General features: G+C 47.7%; 1 protein-coding gene across 1 annotated transcript; it reads right to left on the reverse strand.

The window, feature by feature from the left end:
* Positions 1–3,313: 3,313 nt before the first annotated feature.
* Positions 3,314–25,997, reverse strand: CRY2 (cryptochrome circadian regulator 2). Its single transcript, XM_042790565.1, has 12 exons — positions 25,773–25,997; positions 22,810–22,918; positions 19,176–19,318; positions 12,076–12,260; positions 10,637–10,725; positions 9,425–9,565; positions 8,625–8,936; positions 7,412–7,563; positions 7,059–7,261; positions 6,491–6,580; positions 5,853–5,994; positions 3,314–5,362 (listed from the first exon to the last, which is right to left on the reverse strand). Exons 1-11 carry the CDS (start codon positions 25,958–25,960, stop codon positions 5,855–5,857), a joined length of 1,752 nt encoding a protein of 583 aa, XP_042646499.1. The 5' UTR covers positions 25,961–25,997; the 3' UTR covers positions 3,314–5,362; positions 5,853–5,854.
* Between the last annotated feature and the right edge of the window lie 96 nt (positions 25,998–26,093).

The raw sequence follows: 26,093 nt of genomic DNA on the forward strand, positions 1-26,093 counted from the left end.
ATATACATGTTCCACAAGCGCAAGGCAGAGGGGTTTGGGGGGGGGGCGTGGAAATGCATCTCAAGGTTGCAGGTCTCTCCCCAGAACAGACAGGGAGCACCTTAGCTTGGGGGAATGCTCTTCGCTGCCACCCTTCCCCACCAGCCCGAGCAGCAGGTTTCTCTCCCCTCCCTCTCCTCCCCCTGCTTTGCAGGCTACCTCGGAAACCTGTGCAGGTTGTGCTCCGCACAGAAGTGGGCAGCATCACTACTTTCAGGTCCCAAGGCCACTTCTGGGTGTGAGCAGGAGAGCTTTTGGTAGTCCCCACACGCTCACCGTGCTCCCGGTTACTGCCGGCGACCGTCCTGGATGGGGTGGGTGGCACGGCTTTAGCGGTTCGAACTCGTAAAGAGACAGCAGGTCCCATCAGCGCTTCTCAAACCGGGGAGTTGACTGCCACCGAGGCAGCAATAGGAGTTCTTGGCCAAGACCCAGGCCGTCAGCTGCTCCTCCCCAGAAGAGCAGGCAGAATCCTCCAAGGCACACAGCCCTGCTCCCTCTCGGGGAGCCTTGGTCTCCTGCCAGACAAACTCGACAGAGATGTTACTCCAGGGCCAGCGTGGAAACAAGCACACCCCCACAGCGTCACCATGCCCAGGTAACCCCGGGACAGCCTCTCCAGAAGAGCTGGGTGTCCCCTTCGCTGTCACAGGGAGCGTGCGGGACCCAAGAGACTCACCAGCACCCATCCCTTCAGGGGCTGGGGGAGCTCTGACACAGCTCCATCTCAAAGCATAAACCCCAGGTACCAAACCCACGATTCCTCGGCAGCGTGGCTGCCGTTTGGCCCCTGACCCGGGGCGGAAGGGAAGGCTGCTCCTCCTCCTCCTCCTGCAGCTGGATCACCACCAGCACGTCTCACCTTCTGCTGGGGAGGCCGAGCATCCAGAGCTCCCCCCAGCTCCGCTCATCAGCCCTTTCGTCCCGGCCCGGGCTCAGGCCGGGCTGGCAGGACGCCCGCTTTGCTGCTCACACCTCCTCGTCCGCACGGCAGAGCCCGCGGCCTCTGGGAGAGCGCGTGTCCATCTCCTGCGAAACGCAGGCCACGCTTCTGTCCTAGCCCACGCCTCTTCTCCCAAGGCATCTGCTGTCTTTTTTTGTTTCTTTAAAACCGTCCAGTTGACCATCAGGTTCACTTCACACGACTGTTCTCAGCCTTAAGTTAAACCCGAGGAAAGGTTATGTGCTGAGGAAGGTTTTCCTGCTCCTCTCCCCCGGCAGAGCCACCCCACCTCCCCCCAGATGCAGCTGGGACACCGGACTAGCGCTCTGCTCTCCTTCCATCAGCCATCCCTCCCACCGCTCCAGTTTCTCCTCCGCCTCAGCCGCCGCGGCTCTGGCTCCCATCTCTTCATATCCAGGTGCGTTTTCTGCTTCCAAACCTTTCAGCCAGCCCCTCCTGAGGCTGCTCCAGCCCCTCCTTTGTGTGGACAGATGAGACAGGAGGGAAGGGAATTTCCCCAGCCACCAGCACATGGAGCAGGCAGTCACCCTCTGCTAGAAACCCAAGGCTAGCCAGTTTCCACCCTTAGCCACATCGCCGTCATTCCCTTGACAGGGGGAACAGATGTTCTGGCCAGCACACAGAAGGAGCCTCAAACTCCACCTCTCCAGGTTTAATTTACATTACTACACTCTGGGTGCAGGAAACTGGACTGAGTCTGCTGTCATCCTGGCCCTTCATCTTCTAAGGCACAGGCTGCTATTTTCAAAAATGTTTTTGTCATGTGCGAGCCACGTCAAGCACTGAAGTGTTACTTCTTCAGGCCGACAAGGTCCTTGATGGAGATGAGAGAACTCAGCAAGAGCACGACGGCACCCTCACTCCGTCAGCCAACGCACCGTACACGTTTCCCTCCCTGCAGACCAGACCCGCGCTCTCCTCTCCAGCACCTCTCTGAAACACCACTTGCATCTTCAAAACCTCCCTTTTGCACCTCAAACGTGCCCAACAAATTAGACGCCAAATTTTAAAGGCTTATATATGCGAAATATTTTCAGATTGTGTCTTGGCTGTGTTGGGTCATTTGTAAATAATCGCTTGGTTGGCGTTCGGACGGGTGCTACCCGAACACGCCCCGCTGAGGCTAACGCTCCAGCACTGCCAAGCCTGCAGCGAGGAGAAACTGCGCGGCTACTTGCACCTCCTGAAGTCTTGGCTGAGTACTGAGAAAGTAATGTACCTCACGTAATTCTCCAAAGAGTTTGTTTGTTTGTTTGTTTGTTTGTTTTTTTAAAAAAAAAGGTTCCAGTAATTGGGTTTGTACCCATGAGGATGGCATAATGCACAAGCAGAACTTTACTCCAACCACATCCCAGCTAGTCACCAGACTGCTATGTCGTGGTGTATTTAGCATCAGTTTATGACTTAGCTGAAGAACCGCAAGAGAAAAGGCTCAATCACCGACAGGAGACCCACGCTGAACAACATTCACATTGCCTGTAGCTCTGCCCCAACACTCCCCCCCACCCCGGCAGCTGAGAGCAGCCTCCACACCACCCTGGGGGACATCCTGAAAGCCTCTGCTCTCGCAGCATCGAACCCCGAGAGCTCACCCTACGCCTGCTTTGGGGGTGCCTGTATCAGGTCGGGTATTGCCACCTAGCCCCCCCAAAACAGTCGCTATAATCTCAAACTGGCACCCGTTTCATGATGCTTTCTTATCTCAGCCTCCAGCAACCCTCTGCTCCTTCCTGAAAAAAAAAGATGGTATCTTCACTAATGGTTATTGATGGATTTTTCTTTCAAGGCCTGGTCGAGCCTTTTTGAACTCAAACCATTAGCAGCCACAAACTAGGAAGGGCTCGCCACGAAAACGTCTAAGTAAGGAAGGTGCAGCCTCGTTCAATCTGCCATCTTGTAGTTTAACTGAACACGCCCGATCCTAAACTTTACAGAAAACAGCAGTCATCCCCTACTCCTTTGTCACACAATTTCACACGCTTCTATCATTTCAGCTGGGAAGATACCAGAGTGGATTAATCCCAGCCTACTTAACAGCCTTCTGGCAGGAAGTTTTTCCTGTATCTTTGGTTGGCCTTGCACTTCTCTGTGTCCTTCCCAGTTCTACACCTGAACTGCAGCTCTCCCGAGGTGCCACCATCCACATCACGGACAGAAAGCTTGCAAATGTGATTTCTTCCTTACCCACAAAGCTTTCTAAGAGATCACTAAGAAGATTTTGCCTCCCCCTCCCCTTTGGCTCCTTACCCCCATGGATCCAGCCCCAAAAATGCCACTTACAAAATGAAATCATTTGGGTGACAGCAAAGAGAGGGTTAGAGACATTTATATATATATATATATTAAAAAAAAAAGTCATATTTACAGACCATTGCCTAAGCATGAAACTCTCCAAATGACAGAAGTCACAAATTCTGTAACCTAAGTGTACAAAGTGCATGTCTTTTCCCTTTCTTCTCTCTGTAGCAGAAGATGGGGGAGGGTCTCTTTTTCTTTACACCTTTCTACCCTCAAAACAGTTGCAGTAAGGTCTGGGTCAGGCTGAAGGAGACAAAACTTCTTGACTACTGGGTTACCCACCAGGCAGATTCTACAAAGTGGTTTAAAGAATGTAAGGACAGGAAAAGTGACCCTTTTACTTGGTCAGTCTGCCCAGTGGATTCCCTTGGGAAAAGGAAACTAGGGTCAATGCCCCAGGGAAGTGAGTGGGAAGGAAAGGTTATTCAGCTATTCAATAAATTAACTCACAGACCCAACTCAGCCACTCCAGGTTTCCCAGATACATCTGAGTCAAGTTTCTGTTTGAAGCCCCACCGCCCTGGGTTCAAACATGTGCTCCAAAACTGAATCTGATTATCCCAGTCAGAGTGGGAGACAATTCCTATGCTCCCCGAAAGCTGTTAGTTACATAAGCTCACATATAGGCCTACACTTTCTGTGCCAGGCGGGGATGAAAGGTTTTGGACAGCAAATGAAAATAGTGCCAACAGCAGCCCTTTGCACAGGATTAACGACTTGATCTAATCCCTCTTGAAAATGGCCAAAAAAAGAGGCTGTTCTGCAGTACTACCCTCCCTTGCCCTCTTAGGTGGGAAGGCAAGCAGAGGCACTCTGCCAGCACCGTGTTAAAATGACACATAACAGGAGCAGGCCAAGGAGTGTACGGTTAAGAGCGGGGAAAGCTACACAATTGTCCTGCTAGACTACAAAGCACCAGCGTGAATGCAAATGGCAAGAAGGAGCAGTGTGCAGGGCATGAGGTACAGGAGTATACTGTGTAGAGAGTCGAAACACAGATGCCAGTACAGGAAAGAGCAAACATCCACACAGAATGGACAACAGACCGAGCCTGAGGAAGACTCACTTCAAGGAACTGATGTGTAATACAGCCCCTATCAGTATGAGGCACTCCCCAGGCTACACGCCAGACACCAGTCGCTCCATCTGAGACCTCTCACTCAGGGAAGGAAATGCTGTAGAGTGCAGGGCCCAGGTGTAACTCCCCTTATTATCTAGACCAGCAAGCTTCTGGGACACTGCTTTACTGGCATCAAGGCATGATCTTATTCTCTGAAGAATTCCTCCTTCTCTCAGAGCCCCTCCCGCTCCAGCTGTCAAACTGCTCTGAAGCTGCCTCTTCCCGGCAACAGCACTACGGCTCACCTTGCAGCAGTGAGATTCTTCTGCAGGGGAAGTTTTAAGTGCCTTTCAAGTATACAGACAGTTTGTATCTCTTTGTTCTTGTGCTACAGTTGTCCTTCATTTCACTTCATTTCCATCCCACATGAGTACCACCTTGATTTACTCAGAAAGCATTTACATCCCCCGTCAGCCTACCCTAGCGAAATAAATAGATTTTCCTGTTCTCTTGTAGGACAGGTACTCTATTTGTGACATTGTAGCAGCTTCCTTCTCAACCCCTACTATAATTTGAAGTAATCAGCGCACCTCACTTCCTAGTACTAGTGATGAGAAAGGATGTTCACTGTTTCTGAGATGCACAGATGCTGCTCCCTACATCAAGGTATCAAGTCACATGCACCGAGTCATTGTCAGAAAAGAAAGATACACCTGTGAGCGAACAAGTTGATAGAAGGCTCTTGCCCCTTAAATGTGGGCAGATTTTGGGCATGGCTAAGAGACATACTTGGCTCTCTGGAGAGACCAGAAAGCCAAATATTCCCAAGCACGAGTAACGCAGTGCCCTTTTGTGGCAGCTATTGGAATTACACATTTATATGAGACCCCAGATTTTCTGTTGCGGATCACAAGTTCCAGACCCTCCGTGGCAGCAGTCCCTCCTCCTCTGGTCTCCTCTTCAGCACCATCACCCTTCACTTGCAAGGTGCTCGTCGCTGGCTGTAGGAAAAAGCAAAAGAGAATTTGCCTTGACCTCCCCCCCTCATACTGACAAGTTGGTGGAACTTGAGATCTGCTCCTTCCCTCCTGGGATCTAGAGCATTTCAGGCAGATGACTGGATGCGCTTGCTCGCCCCCCCCTCCAGCCTGTACCCTCACCACATCTACAAATCTGGCTGCAAAACCATTCCGTGGAAGAAGCAAGAGCCTCACTAGAGCAAACCCACTACCAACTGTGCTCTGTGATTGTTCTAGCAACAGGGTACTGCTCTCTGCTGGACAACTGAGTTAACAGCTTGTCAAGCAAAAGCAAAACAAGCAGAGGGCAGACCACTGCCAAATTACAGGGCTATGGAATTACAGTTAGGAGCCACCTCCCTCCACATGAGAGTCCATTTTGTTCATTAAAATGCTGGGAGCAAATAAGATTGAGCCTCGCTAGCTGCCAGAACAAGGTTGTTTAGGTCAGATCACACTAGGGACTACTCACCATCATGAACTCTTGCCAGGGATCTCCGGAGCAGGGAGACCTGTCACTTTGGCTCGTTTGTACAGTTCTTCGGTGCACAGCTCTTCTGCTCCTTCATGTTTGCGCTTCGGAGAAGCCTGGTCTGCCTGTGACAGCCTCATCGCTGCAGAGGAAGAAGAATCACCGCAATGTTTCCCCTGCCTTTAGATCACACAAGTACACCCCAGCCTAACCTGCTACAGAGCTGGGAGAAAGAATATGCCGTGCATAAGCACAGAGAGATGTTGCCACAGCCTCTCTGAAAACTTTTGAATAAACTTTGTTAAAAGCAGAATAATTAAGTCTCCCAGAACACACACAAAAGTATCCTCTGACAGAGGACAGCTTAATTATACCTGATTAGCCCTACAGCGATCTGTGCTTCTCCCTTAAGTGGCTGCATATGATCCCATACAGGCAATAAAAGATTCACTTCAATGAACTCCTATTCTTCAGCTCTTTTAGGAATGAAGGCTCCCTAGGGAATTCTGAAGAAAGCCTAAAGGAAGGTGAATGGGATCTCTGTTTTCCCAGCTCTTTTTATTAGAAAAGGATCTCTCGCTCCTGCCTGTAAGTTGGCATGAAACTGTCTCAGAAGCACACAAATAGCTTCAACTCACCTGCACTGGTGCTGCAGCCCTGTCCTGAAGCTGAGTCTGTGACTGGGCCACTGAGATCTTCCACACATGAAGGGACTGATGCCAGTAAACCTAGAGAAAGGCAAGAGGATCACTGTTAAGAAACAAACACCTGGGGTGAGAGGAGCTTTTCACGTGGAAACACCTTAGTGATCGGCAACCGGCACATCCATACCCCAAAGCAGGATGAGTTCAGAGCTGCGCTCACCCAGTGCTGGCCACAGACAGACACCGTGATCCAGCAGCATATTTATTCAGGATGCTCTGCCTAGGTTTTTTTCCAAAGCGAAGAATGAACCACTGGTGGCATATGGATGGTCCTGTGCCATTGCCAGCTCTCAAAACTAATCAAACTCCACTCTCAGCTGCCCAAGAGCTCAGTGGAGCTCGCTCTCCCTGGAAACCAACTGAGCAGCTTTGGCAGGGACTGCTGCCTCTTGCAAGGACTGGCCAGAGACAAGTGCTATCTATTTCAAATCATGACCCCTCCCTCCTACCATTTTATCTCCTATTAAAGACAGAATCTTTTGTTGCAACTTTTGGTACTTACAGAGTCCCCTATAGCGCGACAGCTGCTGGTAGATCTGCTTCATGCGTTCGATGTTCAGTCGGCTGGTCTCCGCATGGTTCACCATGGGTTTGGGGTAGTCCACCCCAATGATGCACTTGGCTGCCTTCTGCACAGACTCTGGGGCATTCCATGGTTCATAGATGTATCGTGAGGGAAAACCCTTTAGTTTGGGCAGATACCTCCTGCAGCACAAGTAAAAAGAGGCACAAACACCACTTAAAGTGCAGCAGTGCCGCGCTCTCAACGCACAGAAAGCACCATGCACCCGTCGGCTACTGAACCACTTCGGTTCACAGATCAAGCAAGAAAGAAGCTCCAGTCACATCACTCACTTAACATAGTCACCACTGGGGTCTGTGCGGCGTCCGAAGCCCACGGGGCAGTAACAGTGGAAGAACTGCTGGAAAAACGCACTGCACGAAAGCCACATCCAGCTGCCTGCGTTTACGCTGAAATCTGCATCCAGCAACAACTCGTCAAATACCTGCAGCAATCAAAGGAAAAGAGAGTGAAAGCTTCCCCCAGGCAGGACTCTGGGGCAGCAGGACCCAAGATGCCATTTCAAACGGCAGGCACTGAGCTGTGAGAACAGCTCCTAGGAACCAGAGCAGCGGCAAAGAGGCGATCTGCTGGCTGAAGCCAGTTGGCTGGTCGATATATCTCACTTCTGGAGGCTTTCACAGAGGGAGGCACTGTCTGCTCGCGCTGATGAAGTGCTGGCTTCTCTCTCACGCAGCTACACCCTAAATCACCACCCAGCGTTGCAGCAAGCCTTGGGTATTGATCCTAACCCGGGAGGTGTAAGCAAATGCAAAGCACCATGCTGCACAGAAGAACAAGCACCAAAGCAAGGAGGAGGAACCCCTCCGAAGGTCCCAGAGCACACTGGCACCGGGAAGCGCACAGCTTCCAGCAGCAACTCGCTCACGTCCATGCGCGGATGCTGCGCTTTTCGCATCTGACCCTGGGATGCACTTTCAGCTACGCTCTGTTTTGTCAGCTTTGTGACAAGATGCCCCTGCCTCCACTTTTTGTGTAGGGCAATATGTATAGCGGAGTGGTTCAAGCTGCCTGTCCCTTCAGATGGCCCAAGAGGAGGGTCTTTTACTTCTTTCCTTGAGAGACTCTAGACAGATTTCACAGTCATGAAGCATTCCCTGACTGGCACAGTGATGGATTATACAATGAGGAAAAAGGACCAGTTATAAAGTCACATTGAAGTTGCAAAGAAAACAGATGGACTGAGAGAACTTGTTAAAAAATAATAAAAAAGCCCCCGAAACCCCAGTCCATATTTACCAGTGGGTCCCACTAACATTTAGTTACGCTTACTGGAGACTCTTGATACTGTTAGAGCCTCACAGTAGAAGGCAGAAAGAAGGCAGGCTGTTGGCAGGCCAAGAGCCCCCTAGCAAATCCTCTCTTCCACGCAACTTTTACATGTGAAGCAAAAGCCGTACCTGTGCGCCCATCCTTGCAGCGAGGGCCAGGGAGACTTTGTTTTCCTTATGGCCTCCTGCAAGCCTCTGGAAATGCCAGACTCACCCTGACACCTGACTCCCAGCTGATCCAGAGGTCGCCCCTGGTCAGGAAGCAGGCCACCGCGTGCCTGGCCAGATGGTGGATCCACCCTTCCTGTCTCAGTTGGGTCATGATCGCATCGATCCAAGGGAAGCCTGTCTTGCCCTCTGCCCACTTTGCCAAGGCTTCAGGGTTCCTGTCCCAGGGGATTTGGATGCAGATGGGGTTCCCCTCCATACGATCAAACTTCGGGTTGTTTGTGGCTGCTGTGTAGAAAAACTCCCGCCACAGAAGCTGTCCATACAGAGAGAGGGGAGGCGTGCTGTTCCGCTTCACCTGTGGAAGAAGCAGCATGGGTATAGCACACGCGGGAGAGGATTGGCTTCGTTAAGCTGAGCTGTGGGCCTCCCATGCATTTATATACAACTCCCAAGTCAGTTACTGATAACTGCCATAAAGGAGCTCTACTCCAGATCACCCTTTACCAGAAACCCCAGGGGGTGAAGTTAGACTACTCCCTTTTAGCTCCATCAGTACACTGATGAGAGACTTGAATGACCCGAGCCTAACACCAAAAAGCTCCACATGGCTCATGCCACAAGAATCCAGGCTGAAGAACAGGGTATCAGTAGATTTAAGGTCTGCTCCACTATATACAGGAGCATCACTTCTCCTCACCCAAAAGCCTCTTCTGTAGAAGCAACAAGCTTAGCCCAACAGCCAAACACAGGGGGGGCAACAATTCTGGCACACTGTCTGGGAACCAGCACCATGCTGTCTATGCTCAAAACCAGCCTGTTCTCCAGGTGAACCTTTTGTCTTACCTTCTTATACAGCTCCCAGAGACGATAGTAAAACAAGCGGCAGGACAAGCAGCCAAAACGCAGGTAGGGACTGAGTCCTGTAGGGCTGGCCAGCAACGAATTGGCGTTCATCCTTGGTCTTTCGTAATTTGCAACCCATGCCTAGACATATTCAGGAGAAATGAGCCAAAAAACCCCAAATTTGAGGGACACTACCAAGGTGCAGATGGCGAGGCCGCTCAGATGTGACAGTACATTCTCTTCTATTCACTTCCAGCTACTGCTGGGAGAGATCTCAAGTGGGCAAATCCCAACCCCCCCCAACTCCACTCAAGAAATGTGAAACCTTTACTCCAGGATTTAAACCGCTTAGTCATTTGGGCCAAGAAAAGGACTAAATTTGCTTTGCATTCAGGAGCTAATAACCCTGAGAGCTTCTAGGGACATATGCTAACACCATTGTTTATGTCTGGGTACGTCTATCTCATTTCACACACTAAACAAGAAAATTTGGGGAAATCCAGAGCTTTCTGTGGAGTATTACACTGACAGTTTATTCACCCTTCAGCACAAGAATTTATGGTTTGAACTCTATGACTGAATGAAGCCACCTAGCATTAAAAAGGTAGAAACTGTTTAAAATTGAGTCATGCCTCTGCAGCTGGGTCCCCTTTCATTACTTTGAAATTGTTTGCCTTGTGCATTACAATGAAGGACATGTGCCCCACAGAAAAAATGTGGGTATTTCAGCAAAGAATTTCATCAAGGTATTTCAAGGAATGTCAGCCAGTGAGACAACATGCTAACAGGCCAGTGTACAAGGGGAAGAAGGCATTATTTTATGAACATGTCCTCTCACCAATACTTCAGTTAAAGAAAAAATGAGATGGCGTGCAGCAGGGACTGAGCAACTTACAGGAGAGTTTTCAAGTTTGCATTCCTCTAAAGGAAACTGAGGCACAGAAACAAGGAAAAGAATCCTATGTGCTTCAAACAGCAGCATAATTAATATACAGCGCTACTTCTTTGGGTGTGAGGACACCCAGGAGCTCCCTGCTCCACACACAATCCAAGATCATGGGAGTGCTCCCAACAATGCCAAACACCCTTCCCAGAGGTGAATGCTGTGACCATTGCTAAGAACAGCAGGGAAACAGAGCAGTGGCCAACACTCAACACTTTTTGTTTGGAGCCATAGCCTGCAGGAATTGCTACTTAAATAACAGGGATTACCTTTCTTTCCAAGTGTTTATCCAGCCGCGCCAAGGCTTCCGTCTCCCCTCCTTGCCAAACTGCAGGGGCAAGACCATCTGTAGGAAAGCCTGAGGAAAAGAACTTTGTAAGATTTGAAGCCACACCTAGACAAAGTGTATGGATGGGATTAAGCATTAATAACAGCAAGACACTATGTACTGCAGTTGCCTAACACGGGTTACTTGCCATGCTAGTCCTTCAACAGCAGGGAAATCTTGTGGAACATGAGGAGAACCTGCTCGTGACACTGCACTGCAAGAGGCTCTCCCTGCAATGCTTGAGGCAGCCTTCCAGGGACTCTTCCCATTGCTCACATGCCAGGACCCTCTCTGTGTGTCAGCTACCCACAGGGCTCTGCTCCAAAGGCCAGAGCAGCTGGCAAAGGAACATCTCCTCCACAGCTCTGTCTTATAAACTACCTTGTCGTGGACACCAGGAGCTCACTAGATAGCCTGGCTGCTCCTGGTGAAGCTGCTATTTCTGCTGAAAGCTGGTGCTGGGGAAGGCACTGGATTAGTGCTGAAGGACCCAATGCAAAAGGGGAAGCAATAATGCAGTTTCTCTGCACTGCTCTGGGCTGACAGAGCTCTCTGCTGCTCCCCTGGCAGCAAGCAGAGCAGTGGAAGGTTGCAGGCAGTCTCACATTAGGCCTGACATTAAAGGAAGCAGATCTACCCAGGACTGCAACCCTTCGGATGTTCCTGTTGTGAAGTCCCCTGCTTTTTCCTGACTGCTGAAACTGTGCCTTAAGGTACAAGGTGACACCCCTATAAAGCTGATATGGAGTTTCCAGTAACACACATGCAGACAGTATTCTGCATTAATCCTTTCTTCCCGTGTATTTAGATTCACTTCCATGATGTAGGCCTTGCATTTCTCATGCCTCAGCTCTCTATTCATCCTCCTTCTCCAAGAAAAATACAGGACCAAAAGGCATAGCAGGATGACTGAAAGAAGCTTCTGTAATATCTTTCATCTTGCTAAGCTCCCAATTTGGTGCTGCTTGGCAATAACTGAATGAAATGATCTAAGCCTGGGATAGAGTTAGTTTACCTCTTCGGGTCTGTTACACAACGTGTCAGAGATGGCAGTAGGAGGAAAGCAGATGGCGAGGACATGAGACACTGATACAGTGGTTACGTGCTCAGTATAGCAGAGAACACAAGGACAGATGCAGCGCGTTTCAGAGCAGCGCTAAAGGGGGACGCTGTGCATCGACAGTAGTGCAAGGGACAGGAGTCTGTTTTCAGGAGGTTCAGCACTCGCTGAAAACATTAGGCTGCCTCTACGGCCTAGAGGCAGCCCGGGTCAGATGGGAACACTGGAGTTGTCCTGGGCACCAGTAAGGCATCAGAAGCACTTTCACTAAACCCTGTTTCAGCTGGCGGTTATCCCTTGCCTTCATTCTTGACACATACCCAGCTCTTCCAGGGACGGGACCCCATACACATCGTCGTGGTTCTCCTGGATGTCCACTTTACATGTCTCCATCTGCTGGCTTATTACAGTGCTCACCGGCTTCTTTGGGAGCTCCATACGGCTAATGATGGCCTGGAAACGCTTGTAGGTGAGGGGTGGCTTGTGGCCATTCAGCTCAATTATTCTGGAGATAAAATAAGCAAGGTAAAACAGCACAGCCTCGATGCCACAAAAGACACAAGGAAATGATAGCAGCCTGCTATCTCTGGATAACCTTTCACTTTGGATACAGAAATCCTTATAGATCTAGCTTCCACTTGATGCATCCCTCAGAGGGATATTAAAAAACAACCAACACCCCTTAAAACACACCAGAAAATAAACCCCCACAGATTAATTCATCTCCATGGGAAAAACAACAAAACAGCTCCAGCTGAATGAAGCTTAGCATCACATCTCTCTCCCAGAGCTCCTCATCAGACCCCTGTATGAAATCTCAATCTGATTACACCCTTTCTCTCTCCCCAGAATGGCAAATCCCAGACCTGCATCTGTGCCCCTGACACCCTGAGATATCCTAACCTGATTTTGACCTTACTTCCTCCCCATTTGACACAAAAGGTCCCAGCCTGTTAGTGATCCCTCCTCCACTTATCTCGGATGAGACAAATCCCAGTTTGCGTCACTCTTCTCTCTCCCTGTGATTAGAGAAATCACCATCCTCCCCCATGCCATAAGGTCACAAGCAGACCTGCCTCATACTATTCACCTGCGTCAGATCATGCTATAGAAAAGGCAGCCACGGTTCCCCAATCCTCTACTTCACTAAGCATCCACAGCCTGCTAGGGCCACTCTGCCTTTATTTTTCCAGGGACAGAGAGCTTTGAGAAGCCCCCCAGGCAAGGTAAGCTTCCCCAGAGTGAAAGATGCCAGCAGGGAGAGGAAGGAGTTAACAGCAAAGCAGACAGCACAGGGATCGCCAGCATTACATAAAGTTAAGGCAGCCAACCCCACAGCTCACACAGGAGCCGAAGCAGAGCAGCCTTCCCCACCCATTACTGTCAACAGCTTATGCAAGGGGGCCGGGCTTAAAGCCGAGTGTTTCAGCAGACGCCATGTGCCTTCCCTTCCCCCTCGAAGCCGCACGTGTAGCGAGGAGGAGCGACATGCCGGCCCAGGGCCCCTCCCCAGCCTCACGCGTGATCCGCAGCGACCCAGCTTCCCCACGCAGCCGAGTGGCTGCAACGTGGCGGGGGGGCCGGCCGGGAGCCCCGGGCCTCCCACCCGCGGCCAGCCGAGGGACCAGACCCTGCAAACCAGGCAGCATTGCTGCAAAGGTTAAAAATGACGCCACCTCCAGTTTCCTCCCGTTTTTCTGCTTGCCAGTGGTAAACGGGGGGAGAAAAAGACACAAGAACAGGGCAGGAGAGGGAGGGCAGTCAGGATGCGTGCAAGGTGCTAGACATTTTTAGTTCGAGGCTATAAACGTGATGGAGGTGTGGGCACGGCAGTCCTGGCCGCCCCTCCAAGCCAAGGGAGCATTACAGGTAACACGTTCTGTCCCGTACCCTCACACCAGAGAGCATTTCCTCTGCTTTCCCACGCGCAGTTTTCAGCTGGCTGTCCCTGGGTACCACCCCAGAGACGGCAAGGGATCACAAACTCTCACAAATACTACCCACCGCAGCCTTCTCTGCAGCTTGCTCTGAGCGCTGCGGCTCCCGAACAACACCAGCCAGAGATCCCCAGAAAATCAGCATTTCCAGTTACAGCACTCTAGAGAGGTTGCCTTGTTTCCAGAGGAGTTCAGAGCTTGGAAGAGAAAACGTGGCAAAACTACACGGTGTCTGCCCTGAGGTGCTTGGGATGGGGGCAGGGAAGCCACTTCTTTAACACTGCCTCTTTTTTCAGTCCTTTTCCACAGATCTGCTGAGGCTGCAGCTCAGTCTGAGATCCACACTATCATACCATGTCCCAGATCCACAGCTGTAACTTCTGTGAAGAGACAGCTACTTGGAGCAAATCGCTGTGACTTGCAGGTGGGTGCCAGTGTCTGTATTTGACATCCTCAAGAACACGAATACGAGTGACGTTACCGCCTTCCTAAATTCCTAACCAGAGAATTGTTGGATCTGGGACAGGAGTCTTTAAGAGATAGGACTAGGACAAGTTGCACATTTCATGGCACCTGACACTGGCATTATGCAACAAAATGCGAGCCTTTCACAATACTGCCAAGAAAAGAAGTATCAAATATTGGGTATTGTACAATATTGGGTATTATACTATACACACCGGGTATCGTAGTGCTGTTCAGTCTTCTGTACAAAAATTTGGACAGGAAGCCCCCCAAGTAGAAGTCCTTTCCTTCCACTGTCCTCCTAACCCAGGCAGTACAATCTCACAGGATTCTCCCCAGTGACAGAAAAAAGTTCCTCCCCAGGATGTAATACTCCCATTTCATCCCTCTCCCCCAGTGCAACTCAGAATACACGTGGCAGTTATTCTTCGAGTTTTCTTGGAATGGAACAGTGAAGAGCAGAATCACTGTATTCCGTCATACAAAACCTAACCTTTGTGGTGTTAGTGAGCACGCAGAAAAATGGCTGTGCTACCAGACTAGCAATGCACTGCCCAGCGCTGACAGCGGTACCTCGATGCCAGAAGTTAGAGGGTCTTTTTGACCGTCAGTCACACAGTCTTTACCTCAAGAAAGCAAACAACCAAAACCTGACCAAACATAGTTCTGGTGCTGCTAGGATTATAAGGTATCCTACAGTCAGTCACCTGTGACAGCAGAGCATCTGCAGACTTCAAATGCACCCCCTCACAGGTGTCAGCTTCTGACTCACATCTCCATGGCAGTGCCCCAGCGGGATGGCTACCGGGCTAGGGAAAGCTGCTCGCCTCAAAAACCTGACAGCTCAGCTTGCTTGCAAATGACAGGGCCCAGTTCTGGCAAGGGACTGAATGTACTCCCCCCTGGTTCCTTGCGCGAGAAAGAGCTGCCTGCCAACACTTGGCAAGCAGGCTGCTCGACAACGCACCCCACCGCAGACTAGTTGGCCTCGCCGGCTTATGCAATTGCTCTGATCTAAATCCTCGCTCCAGAGAGCTTGTGTAGGGCTACGCATACATAAGACAAAGGGTATTTCTACGGATTCAAAGAGGAGACGGAGAGATGACCAACAGATATTCCACACAACAGACAAAGGACAAACTACTCAACTTCCACAGAATGAAAGAGCAGATGAAAGACGAAGAACTGACTTGATGACAGGCTAAGTATCAGCACAGGGGGAAAACACCTGACACCAGGGCACCACGAGAGACAGACGAGGATAACAAGATCTGGCAGGCAGAAGTTTGACTTAACCTTCGCAGATGGAAATAAACCACTTTTTTGACGTAGTGTAATTAAGAAATGCAGAACCACCAAGGTGTGCATGTTTCTCCCCAGTGCTTGGTTCCTGTAAGTTAGTATGTGTTCCTATTAAAACACATTTAACTACTGTTTCAGCCTAAGGTTAGAATATTTGAGGAAAAGCCGCTCCTGATGCATGCTACAGATATACAAGCTCACAGTGTTCTTCTCTGACCTAAACCACTCTCCCTCAATCACCCAGGCCTGCCCGGGATTATGGAAACCACAGTGCTGACCGTCAGCAAGCAGACTACGGAGGATTTAGATCCTAAGGAGGAGAAAACATGCAGATCCAGAGAAGGGACAAAACAACCTGTCAGCTGGAAGTTGTGAGACAGAATAATTGTCAAGTAAAGGCTTTGAGCAGGCTAAGCTGATACCCAAGAGATTATCTTTTCTGTCTGACTTCTACAATCTGAACATTGCTAACCTTGACTGGGAATTCCTAGATTTTCCTCAGAGTATTTTCCAGCACTGATGCTGATTTTCTGTAGTCCTCTCCTTGTTTTGGGGGAGAGGAGAGGAAAGATGCTCTGGATAATCACACAGCTATGCTGGCTGTGCCAACAAGGAGCATACTGTAATCTTCCTACTGCATAAAACTGGTCAAATTCACAAGTTAACTGAAAGGCTCTTTGTAAATGTTTAAAAGGAGCTGGTGGAGGTGGTACCAGAAATACATGGCAGGGGACAACAGAAGGACTGCTGGAATTGTTCATATAGAAGCGAAAGATTAGTCTAAATTGTTTAAAACCAGGCCTGACAATCTTGTCAGCAATTTGATTAAAGAAAGATGAGAAGTAGGATGCTAACACCAGGTTACTAATAATGCAGGAAAAACCTGGTGAGCAGAGGGACAACACATACCATGAGTTAAAAGACTGGCTAATACGACTGGAGGGCAATGTACTCTGAGAGAGGCTTCCAGGAGAAATACAATATTAGAACTGTATTACTGCCTGCTGAGAAATCTCAGAGATGCCAAGAACCAGGAAATGTCAGAGTAACGGGAGACTTCAGCTGCCTCCACACAGACTGGGTAGCTGTCACACCCCGCTGCCTGCCAAAAATCAATTTTCTAGTTGCCATAAATGACTGTTCCATGGAACAATTAATCAAGAACCCACAAGGAAAGTCAATTAATTATCCGGTCTTAGGCAGTGCTAAAGTATAGCTGAAAATGTTGGTTATCGCTTGCCTGCTTTAACCGTGACTTTGGCATGCATCAATTTAATGTCCTTCCAGGAGCAACAATATCATAACAGCTTTGGTTTCAAGCAGAGAAATTCATAAAAATAAGGAAGTGTACTAAGCAAAAAGAACAATCTGAGATGCAAAGCATTGACAGGCAACACAGAGACGATTTGAAGATGTTGGGAAAAAAAAATATCAACGATTACACACAAACCATCAAAAAAGATTTCAGAAAGATCACAGAAGTCAAAAAAATTAAAGAATAGCATCAGCAATGATAATAGAAGGCAAAATTCTTCAGAAAAATGGAGGCTGAAATAAAGACAGAAAAATCCCAGACTTCAGTAGGTTAAATTAAAAACCACAAAAGCAGCCTCCTTGCACATCCCAACCCAAATGAAAGTTTGAGAAACCTTTTAAAACAAGCATAAGTAGTAAAAAAAAAATAACTAAATTCCCTTTACAGACACACCAGGATATTTATAGGGCCAAGAGGTGCTCAAGTCATAAAAAAAAACATAGACTGTAACAGCACAGCAAAAAATCCTGCATTTATTTTCTCACGTGTATTCACTATGGAGGTATTCAGGGAGGTTATAACTCTGAATCTTTTTAAGGAAATATATTAGGAGGTGTCACAGCCTGGGAGGTCAGGGAGAAATGCCACAAAACAAAGTTATGCTTGAACAGCAAGAGCTTGCCAGACCAGCAAGCATCCACCCAGGAGTTGTAAAGGACATCAAGAAGTACCCAAACTAATAGCTGTGGCATGTAACACTTGCCTTGAAACTGTCTGAATACTGTGAGGTAAAAAAAAGCAAATACAACTCCAGATTTAAATAGCGTTTCAAGGTCACCAGAGGGATGACAGAATAGTCTGATATGTGCTTAGGCAGATGGGTAGAAAATACTAATGGAATCAGTGAATGCATGGGTATATGCAATATGCTGGAGGGTTAATTTGGCCTTGGTAAAGAGAAGTCATGCTTCAAAACCTGCTAGTGACATCTGAACCTGGGGCAAGAGAGATACAGCTAATAAACTCTACCTGGATTTTCAGAAGCCATCTGATCAAATCTCTCACTGAAAATTTAAAAAAAAAACATGATAAATGGGGATAAAGAGAAAGGTTGCTGAAGACAGAAAATTCTTTGAGATACAGGATAGAATTGGAATCCATTTTTCCAACAGGAGGAGAAATCCTACACAGAGCTGAGCTAGGACTTGTGTTGCTCAACATTATTCATAAAATATCTCAGAAGGGACAAAAAAAGAGCATGATGATAAAGTTTACTGACGCAATAAGCTATCTGGGATGGCTAAAGATGAAAGGCAATTTAAAAATTTCTCTCTATACCACATGACCAGCTGACAAAAATATCAGATGAAATGCAGTGTTGGTCATATTGTTTCTCCATATGCATGGCTGTGCCATCTTAAACTTACTTATATAGTAGCAGCCTCTCAAATAGCTATGACCGTTCTCGGAGGAAGCCCTGAGACATCAGTTTAATGTTTCGCAGCACTCAGAAAAAGCAAAAAGAATGCTAGTGACTATTAGGAGAAGACAGGAGACCTTACAGCACTGTAAAAATCCATGTCACTCATACATTTTGAACAGTAGCTACAGTTTTCGCCACTGCTCTCCATGTCTAGAAACGCCTAGAAGTATAAAGAAAGGTAGCAAAACTCAGAGGAGATATGGAACAGATTCCACTTGAAAACTTAACTAGGACTCTCCACCTTGGCAAAGGTAAAGATGACACGAGGAAGGATGTGAGGGGCATTGACACCAAAGGGGTGAGGATTTAACAATCACTGATGATCTCTTCTAATTCACAAATTAGAAAGCGGTGTCTGCTCATGAGACAGGTTCAAGAAGAATCCCCCTCACTCCAGAGACAAACATTTCCATGCAGCATGTGCTAACCGCAAAGCTCCTTCCCATAGGAAATTATAGATGTTAGAGATTTGTAGGAGGAAGCCTACATTCAGCATTACTGGCACAAGTCATAAAAAAAAAAAAAAAAAAAAAAGAAAAAAAAAAAAGGGAGGGGGAGGAAAGCAAGAAGCAAGCAACCTGTAAGAATAGTACAGTTAAAAGCCCTGCCTTCATAACCTGTTTGAGACAACAGCTCAACTATCTTTATTACAATGAAGCAAAAATAAGCAGTCCACGCAGTGAGGACATGCTCAAGGAGAACAATCAATAGGACACAGCTGAGCAACTTAAATGACTGTCAAGTACAGAGTTTAATAAGCTTGAGGCAACACCTTTGTGCACGTCACTGTCAGCACTTTGACGTGCTCTAATCAAAAGTGCGAGTGTGCAGAGTAATCCTGTTGACACCTTCTAGGCTCACACAAGATGACAGTGATCAACGTAGAGCGATCAGCGTAACAGAGGAGACTGAAGCCTTCCCAGACGCGACAATCCCAGCCTAGCCCAGGCAGCACCTCTGCCCTTGCTCCCCCCGTACCTGTCCAGGTCATAGAGGGTGTGGGAGTTCTCGATCACCACCTCCACGCCAGCCTCCTTGGCCAGCTTGACGATAGCTGCATCTCTCTCCTTACCAAATGGCTCCGAGTCGTATTCGAAGGTGAGACGAGTGACTCCCCACTCCTGGAAGAAGCACAACACACACGGCTGTCAAACAGAAGACTCTTACTAACCAGAACAATTATGAACAAGGACAGTGGTGACTCCTGGAAGCTTAGAGAGGGTTCCTGTGAGGAACAGCAGTCTGGAATACAGAAAACCAAAGAATCAACAATTTAATCAGCTCTAGCAAACACTGCATCTGCTGTGCAGGTCTAAAGCATGGAAGAGGAGGTTTGAGTTCTTCTTCATTAATGTTCTTAGGTTACAGCTCAGTTCCCAAGCCTAGCAACACCTTGTTTTGTTGCAAATGCCATCTGAAAGTAACCCTACCATCTTGTTCCAGCATTTGCAGAGAAAGCATTTCAGAGAACTCTTTCAGTATAAGTTTGGCTCAACCCCCCACATTTTTATGTGGAGATGGTAATTAAGTAAAACCAGTACTCTAAATTTTTTCCAGTGTCCCTTTAAAGCCATCACATAATAGAGGACCAAGGTCCAACCCAAACAGCAAAAAACAGGGTAGTGGGAAATGCAGGACAAAGGATGGCAACTGAGTGAACCTTTCTGGTCAGCACAATAGAGTATGATACTGCAATTCAGATTTAAATTAAAGTCTTGCCTTTGAGGAGTTATTTTATCCTAGTTGAGCCATGCACCTATTCGGTATCTTCACACCTTTAATAGATCCCTCATAGGTTACACGGAATAGGCCTTATGAAATAGCATTCAGCCTCTTCCAGAGCACAGTTTGCTCTCAGAGACTATGGCCTAGTTTTCCTCAGAAAATGAATCCTATGAGAAGAGGTTTAATAGATTTCACAGTGAACCTCCGGAGACATCAAGCAGAGCAGCAGTCCACAGATTTGTTTAGCAAACACTTTAGTCAAACACAGCCAGAAATCTATAGAGACACTTAAAAAACCCCTCACACAACTAAGATATGAACCACATTCTCTGAGTGAGACATTCTGTACATACAGGACAGTCTTTTCCACCTTGGAACCAGAACCAGAAACAAAGCACAAAGAACAGATGTGATTAGTTCACTAAAAACCATTAAAAAAAAATGCTAAAAAAGGGGGAAGGGAATTTAGAAGCAGAAAACAACTGTACAAGTCCCTTCTTTTCTAAACTTTCAGATTCAATCCTAAAATTAGTGTGAGGAAGAACAGAGAACTAAAACAGTTATGTATCGCTGAATGTACGTCTCAGAGAGGTCCTCCACTCCTTTTTCAAAACAAGAACATGACAGCATCCATAACTCAGAGCAGGGGTCAAACAGACATGTTCCAGGCCCTGCCCTGCTCCTATGTGATTTAAAAGCTTCATTTGAAACTTTTCTTTCTTTTATAAGAAAGTCAGTATCAGCCGGAAGGCTTGGAAAAGATGGCTTTGGTCTTGAAGAAACATACAGTACTGCCTTGAAATAAAGGAACGGAATGAAAAACCATTTAAGGCTAACAGAGATTTTAGGTAAGAATACAAAACTTCAAATTCAGGTATTTCCTAGTTTTGAGAAGCCTATCACTCTATGTGTTACAGTAGCATAGAGGAAGAAGAGCACAACCAACCTGAAAACAGTAAGCTGTATGACAATAAATTGCTGCAAATACACAAAAGAAAAGTCATGACTGACCTGTCTCTTAGTATCTAGCCTACAGCAAAGAAAAACTGCAGGGGAAAGAAACCACACCAAAGGGATGTAAGCAAACTCCATTGAACAACTGACACATTTTTCTTTGATAGAGTAGGTAAAATTATGGATGTTTGTTCAGAGGAAGTGAGAAAAAATCTCTGCAAAGGTTAACACAGAGCTAGCAAGTACAATTCTCCTCATGGTATCCATGCATAATAGTGCCTTTGCAGCAACTGTTATCGACAACATAGCTCAGCTACTGGCAGCAAGAGCAGAAATTATATTAGGTCTAAGAGTTGCATTACCACAGGTGACATAACTCTCCACAGCAGCTGACAGCAAGGCATGAGCTGCTGCTAACTCACTGTTCAGTGCAGCAGCTCTGGAGAGGCCTGAATTCCCATGAAAGCCATACATTTACCATATAATAGCATAAACATCCCCCACATTCTTTTCAGCTCTGTTACAGCACATCTAAGACATTCATCAACGCACCTGCTCAGGCAAAACAAAGGACTGCAGTAAAAAGCGGGTCTGGCTGACTTCACAACCGTCTCTCTCCAAGCCTCAGTCTCTGCTACCTACTTTTTGTTTTTTGACCCAAGCGAACATTTTTCTCTAACAACGTTTTAATTATCCTGTGAATACCTTGAACTAAAATAAGGAGGGCATGAACTAGTACTAGCCAGAACTTACTTGCAAATCAAAAGATAAAAATAACTCAAATTCTGAAAAGGTTAAAAGCGGCACATAGTTTACATCATGTGTTAAGATGCAGAAGCCAAAAATAAGTATCAGTGCCCCTTCTGACCTGCATAGTCTGATTCCCCTCCACTGTACCGCCCTCCTCCAGAAAATATACATCAGAACCATTTACAGCAGGAGAGCATAGATTCAAGTTTAGCCCTCCTTCTTGACAGTTGGTCTATAGCAGGCTTTGGGGACACTAGTTCTGTCAACCATATGTAAGGTACAGTCCACATGACAAACCCAACTCATAAGGCTACTGTGAACCATTTTTTTTTTTTCATTTAGCTTTGTCACTCTAGCAAAGATACTGTCAAAAAGCTTCAAAGTCAATGGGAAATACAATCTTAGAGCAGGACACTGAATAATGATACTGCCTGAGGAACCTTGATATTCAAGGTGATGCTCCTGCCAGCCCTGTCTCTCTCAAAATCTGCAGCACTGTCATATCACTTTAGAAATGTATCCCAGTAATCCATCATCAACCACCAAGGTCACTGCATATTCCACCATCCTAAATGACAGAATCAGCAGGAAGCTTGGAGTCCAGCTATATCCTGCTGCTGAGCTGACTGAACTGCAGCCTTGAACAGAAGAAAAGGAAGGTCAGCGACCATAAAAGCTTCTGAATTTTGAAATTTTAATACAAAGCCCTATTTGCAATTCACATAAAGATCAATATGCTTTTTCAGTTGTCTGTAAAGATGTATGGACATAGCAGTCTTCCCAAGTAAAAGCTGCAGGAAGACAATGGGCAGTAGGGAAGAAGCTCTCAACATCTTTAGAAATTTTAATACCCAGTCCAGCCATGGCTGTGACCTGACTTACAGAAACAGAGGCAAAGACCACCATCCCAAAAGAGAAGCTCAAGGACCGTGGTACTAGGTTACACCCTGCTACTGAACTTCTTTGCAAGTCGGAGTTCAAGAGTGTATTCAAGCTGGTACCTATGGATAGTAGTTAGTTAGTTGTAGTTATAGACAAGAGTTTGTTATAGTGAAGAATTAGTAATAATTAAAGAGAAGCTGAGGAGACCTCCAACAACTAGCAAATCATTAGTGAGTGAAAACAAGGATAGCACTGGGACATCAGTTACTCTTTACTATGCTCCAGAAAATTATTCTCTTACTTTAAAGAGTCTTGGGAAGACATCTGTTGGCTGCCCTCGCACGACAAACAAGCGAGAGTTGAGTTTCCTTAAACTGTTGTCCAGATCTTCCAGAGATTGAAGCAAAAATCTGCAGAGAAGAAACAGCAGCAGTTAATGCCAGTCAGTTCAGTTACAGCTAAAAGACAAATGAGGAGAATTTTCATGGAACTCAGCAAGCCTGCATCACCAAATCAAACTGAAAGTTAGGATAAGAAACAGAAAACAAGAATTCGTATTAATCCCTGGTCTGCCTACCAACTGCTAGAAGACTGCCGCACCAGCCAGCTCCCAGCCTTTGATATGGATGTTCTGCTTGTCCAGATGCAAGAGGTTTCCAGGATTTTTTTTCTTCCTGCAACCCCCTTCCCATGTTGTCTCTCAGAGCTGGCAGCACTCCCCCGCCAGCTGCTCTCTCCACATTATGACATGGAGAAAAGCACACACTGTGCAATTTCCTACAGTATATTATTTCATGGGCTCTGGGGCAGGAGGGATTTTGCATATGAAGTAGAAAGATGTTGATACACTACTCCAAGGAAGGTAATGAATTACTGCAAGAACTGTGCAAGTTTTACAGTTCTGGCTACAAATAGGCAGAGAAGTGTACACTCTTAGCTCATCAGTAGCACGAGACCGAGCATCAAGATCTCCCAAGGCAAGAATTATCTGTACTTAGAATGGTTGCAAACAGAACGGCAATTTATCTTCCACCATGAAGATGCACAGATGAGAGCATGCCATGACATTGATTATTTCCTCCCACTCCAAAAATGTAAAAAAGCATTTAAGCGCTTTTTGCACTTAATGGTGTGTCTTACTGATCCCACACTATGCTATAAGACATGAAAGGTATCATCTTTGCTTTCACAGCCACACATCACCCCACCTACATCGTAACTTCCCTTCGTTCTGTCTAACTCTGCAAAAGACACCAGCTTTAAAACTTAAATCTCCACAACAGCACATGGCACTGCTGCCAAACTTGCAACCCTTTGTGAGCGAGCCTGCCAACCTCTACCTCTCCCTCATTCTTACACACCGGCTCTGCAGTGTGACCTGCCCGACATGAGTATCTGCATCAGCTCCCTTAAGACCACACACAGCTAAGGAAAGCTAAGCTACAGCTGCCCTGCAAAGTGAGTACTTCCTCTCTCCTCAACAGCACTGCCCTTAATGTGATCTGCAAGCTTTGAGATAGAACAAGCTCTCTCTGCACCTCCTGAGGGAGAAAGGGACTTGGGGTTCATGGAAAGAAGGGCCCGGTATCACAGTACAGAAGACCCAGAACCAGGTCCGGGTAACCTAAACAAAGCACTTCCCTACCCCCAGCCCACTTTCCATCTATTAAATAGGAATATCAACTTTAAAAGGTGTTCTAAAAATCAAACAGGGGTTAGTCCTACATGGCTCACACGTGTTGCACAGTTAATTAATAAGGGATTTTCAACATGATAAATTTCTGGGAGCTAGGTAAAACACAAACGTTTGCTTTTGGAGCACAGAACTCTGAATATAAGTAATTGCATTAAAAAAATAGCAAAAAAAGCCAATGAGAACCAATGGAACTCTGGTAAATATAAGTAATTTGGCAATATGTTTTTGCCTAACAGCCAGTGGTGTTAATTTCTGACATGTGCAGTAGGCACACACCTTCAAGAAAACAGTATTTTAAAAAAACTTCACCTGCTCATACATTCCATGACGACAACATACATAAAACCACTACCTGATTCCCTCCCTCCGCAACGCAACACTGGTAGAAACAAACAAGGATTAAATGGATCAGGCATTAATCTTTTGGGGCCCCTGCCTTGGTTCTTGCAAATGAGGTCAATTAGCAAGAACAACAGCACGTGAAAAGCATTTCTGTCTGCTGCTGCCTGTAGAAAATCTGGTCTATGGAAAGATCACTTCAGGCTCCTAGGATATTAAGCTGCAACAGAATCCATAATTTTCTGTAATGTGAACATGTACATTGTGGGCATTTCTGCACACTCACAATTTTTAAGCCACCCTCTGATGTGGGTTCTGGAAATGCTTAGAAGTCACCCACACTATCCCATTCCTCCAAGATTAAGCGAAGGTGCACCGCAGAGGCAGTCAGTCACAACTACAGCTCCTCTAACGCACAGCCACATGACATTTTAACAATCCTTTGATTTTTAGCCAAGTGCTTGTCCTGTCCACTACCCTTAATGGGGTAGTGTGAGGGCTGAGGGAGATCTGCTTTGTTTGTACGCAGGGGAGTCTTGCAGAGGAGAATCCTTACCTGGCTTGGGTTTCCAAATGTTTAGCCAGCTGAGACCTGACACAATAGCATTATGTAATGTTACTGGCTACCAGTACAAGAAGTCCTGCTCCCTGCAGGCATGACTCATGCCATATATTTTCCCCATTTGTAGAGGGGAAAAGCCCTAACAGCCTCATCTCTACCTTCCAAAGTGCATTTTCGTAAAAACTGGAGGAATGGGAGGAAGGCAGGCCTGCACACATGCCCGGGTGCACCCAGCAGCCGAAGGGCAGCGGGAAGGCGTGGTGCAGCCACGCAGCTCCAAGGATTCTCTGCGCTTGACTCCAAATTCAGGGATAAAGCGTTTCCTAAACCTGAACGTCCGTTGGTTGCTGCTCTCAGCCAGTCGCCCGGCTCGTCAGGAGAAAGTCTAATGAGGTTACATAAAGTTGAAGGCACCCCCCCCCCCCCCCCCCAGAGTCAGGCAACACCGCTGCCAAAGCCCTGGCGAGGCCAAGCAGACAAGGCTCTGTACGGAGAGCACCGGGGGGGAAGCAAGTCGTGGGCCGGGCCGGGAAAGGCACCGGGATTTGGACCTAAAGGCGCTCCGGCCCCCCCTGGAAGCCCTTGCCCACCGCCAGGCCCATCGCTCCCGCCGCGTCCCGACCCCCTCCCGTGGCCTGAGGGCCCGACGTCTCCTCAGCCCGCTCACCGCCAGCGGTTGATGCCCACGGCGGAGGAGGCGGCGAACCAAGGGTCCAGGATATAGATGCAGCGGAGGGACGAGGCGTCCCGCAGCGCTTCCTGCAGCGCCGGGTTGTCGTGAAGACGCAGCCCGCGGCGGAACCAATGCACCGAGCGGCAAAGGGCCGGGGCCGGGGCGGCCGCCGCCGCCGCCATCACCGCCACAGACTGCCGCCGCGGCCCCCGCGCGCCGCCCGCGCCCGCCCCGCCGCGCTCATTGGCTGCCGTACGCGTACGTCAGCGCGGCGGCGCGGGACGCGCTAGCGGCGCTCTGCCGCCCCCTGGCGGC

Source organism: Tyto alba, unplaced genomic scaffold (assembly GCF_018691265.1).
Source record: "Tyto alba isolate M040663 unplaced genomic scaffold, T.alba_DEE_v4.0 Super-Scaffold_18, whole genome shotgun sequence".
In the NCBI taxonomy this organism is placed as follows: domain Eukaryota; kingdom Metazoa; phylum Chordata; class Aves; order Strigiformes; family Tytonidae; genus Tyto; species Tyto alba.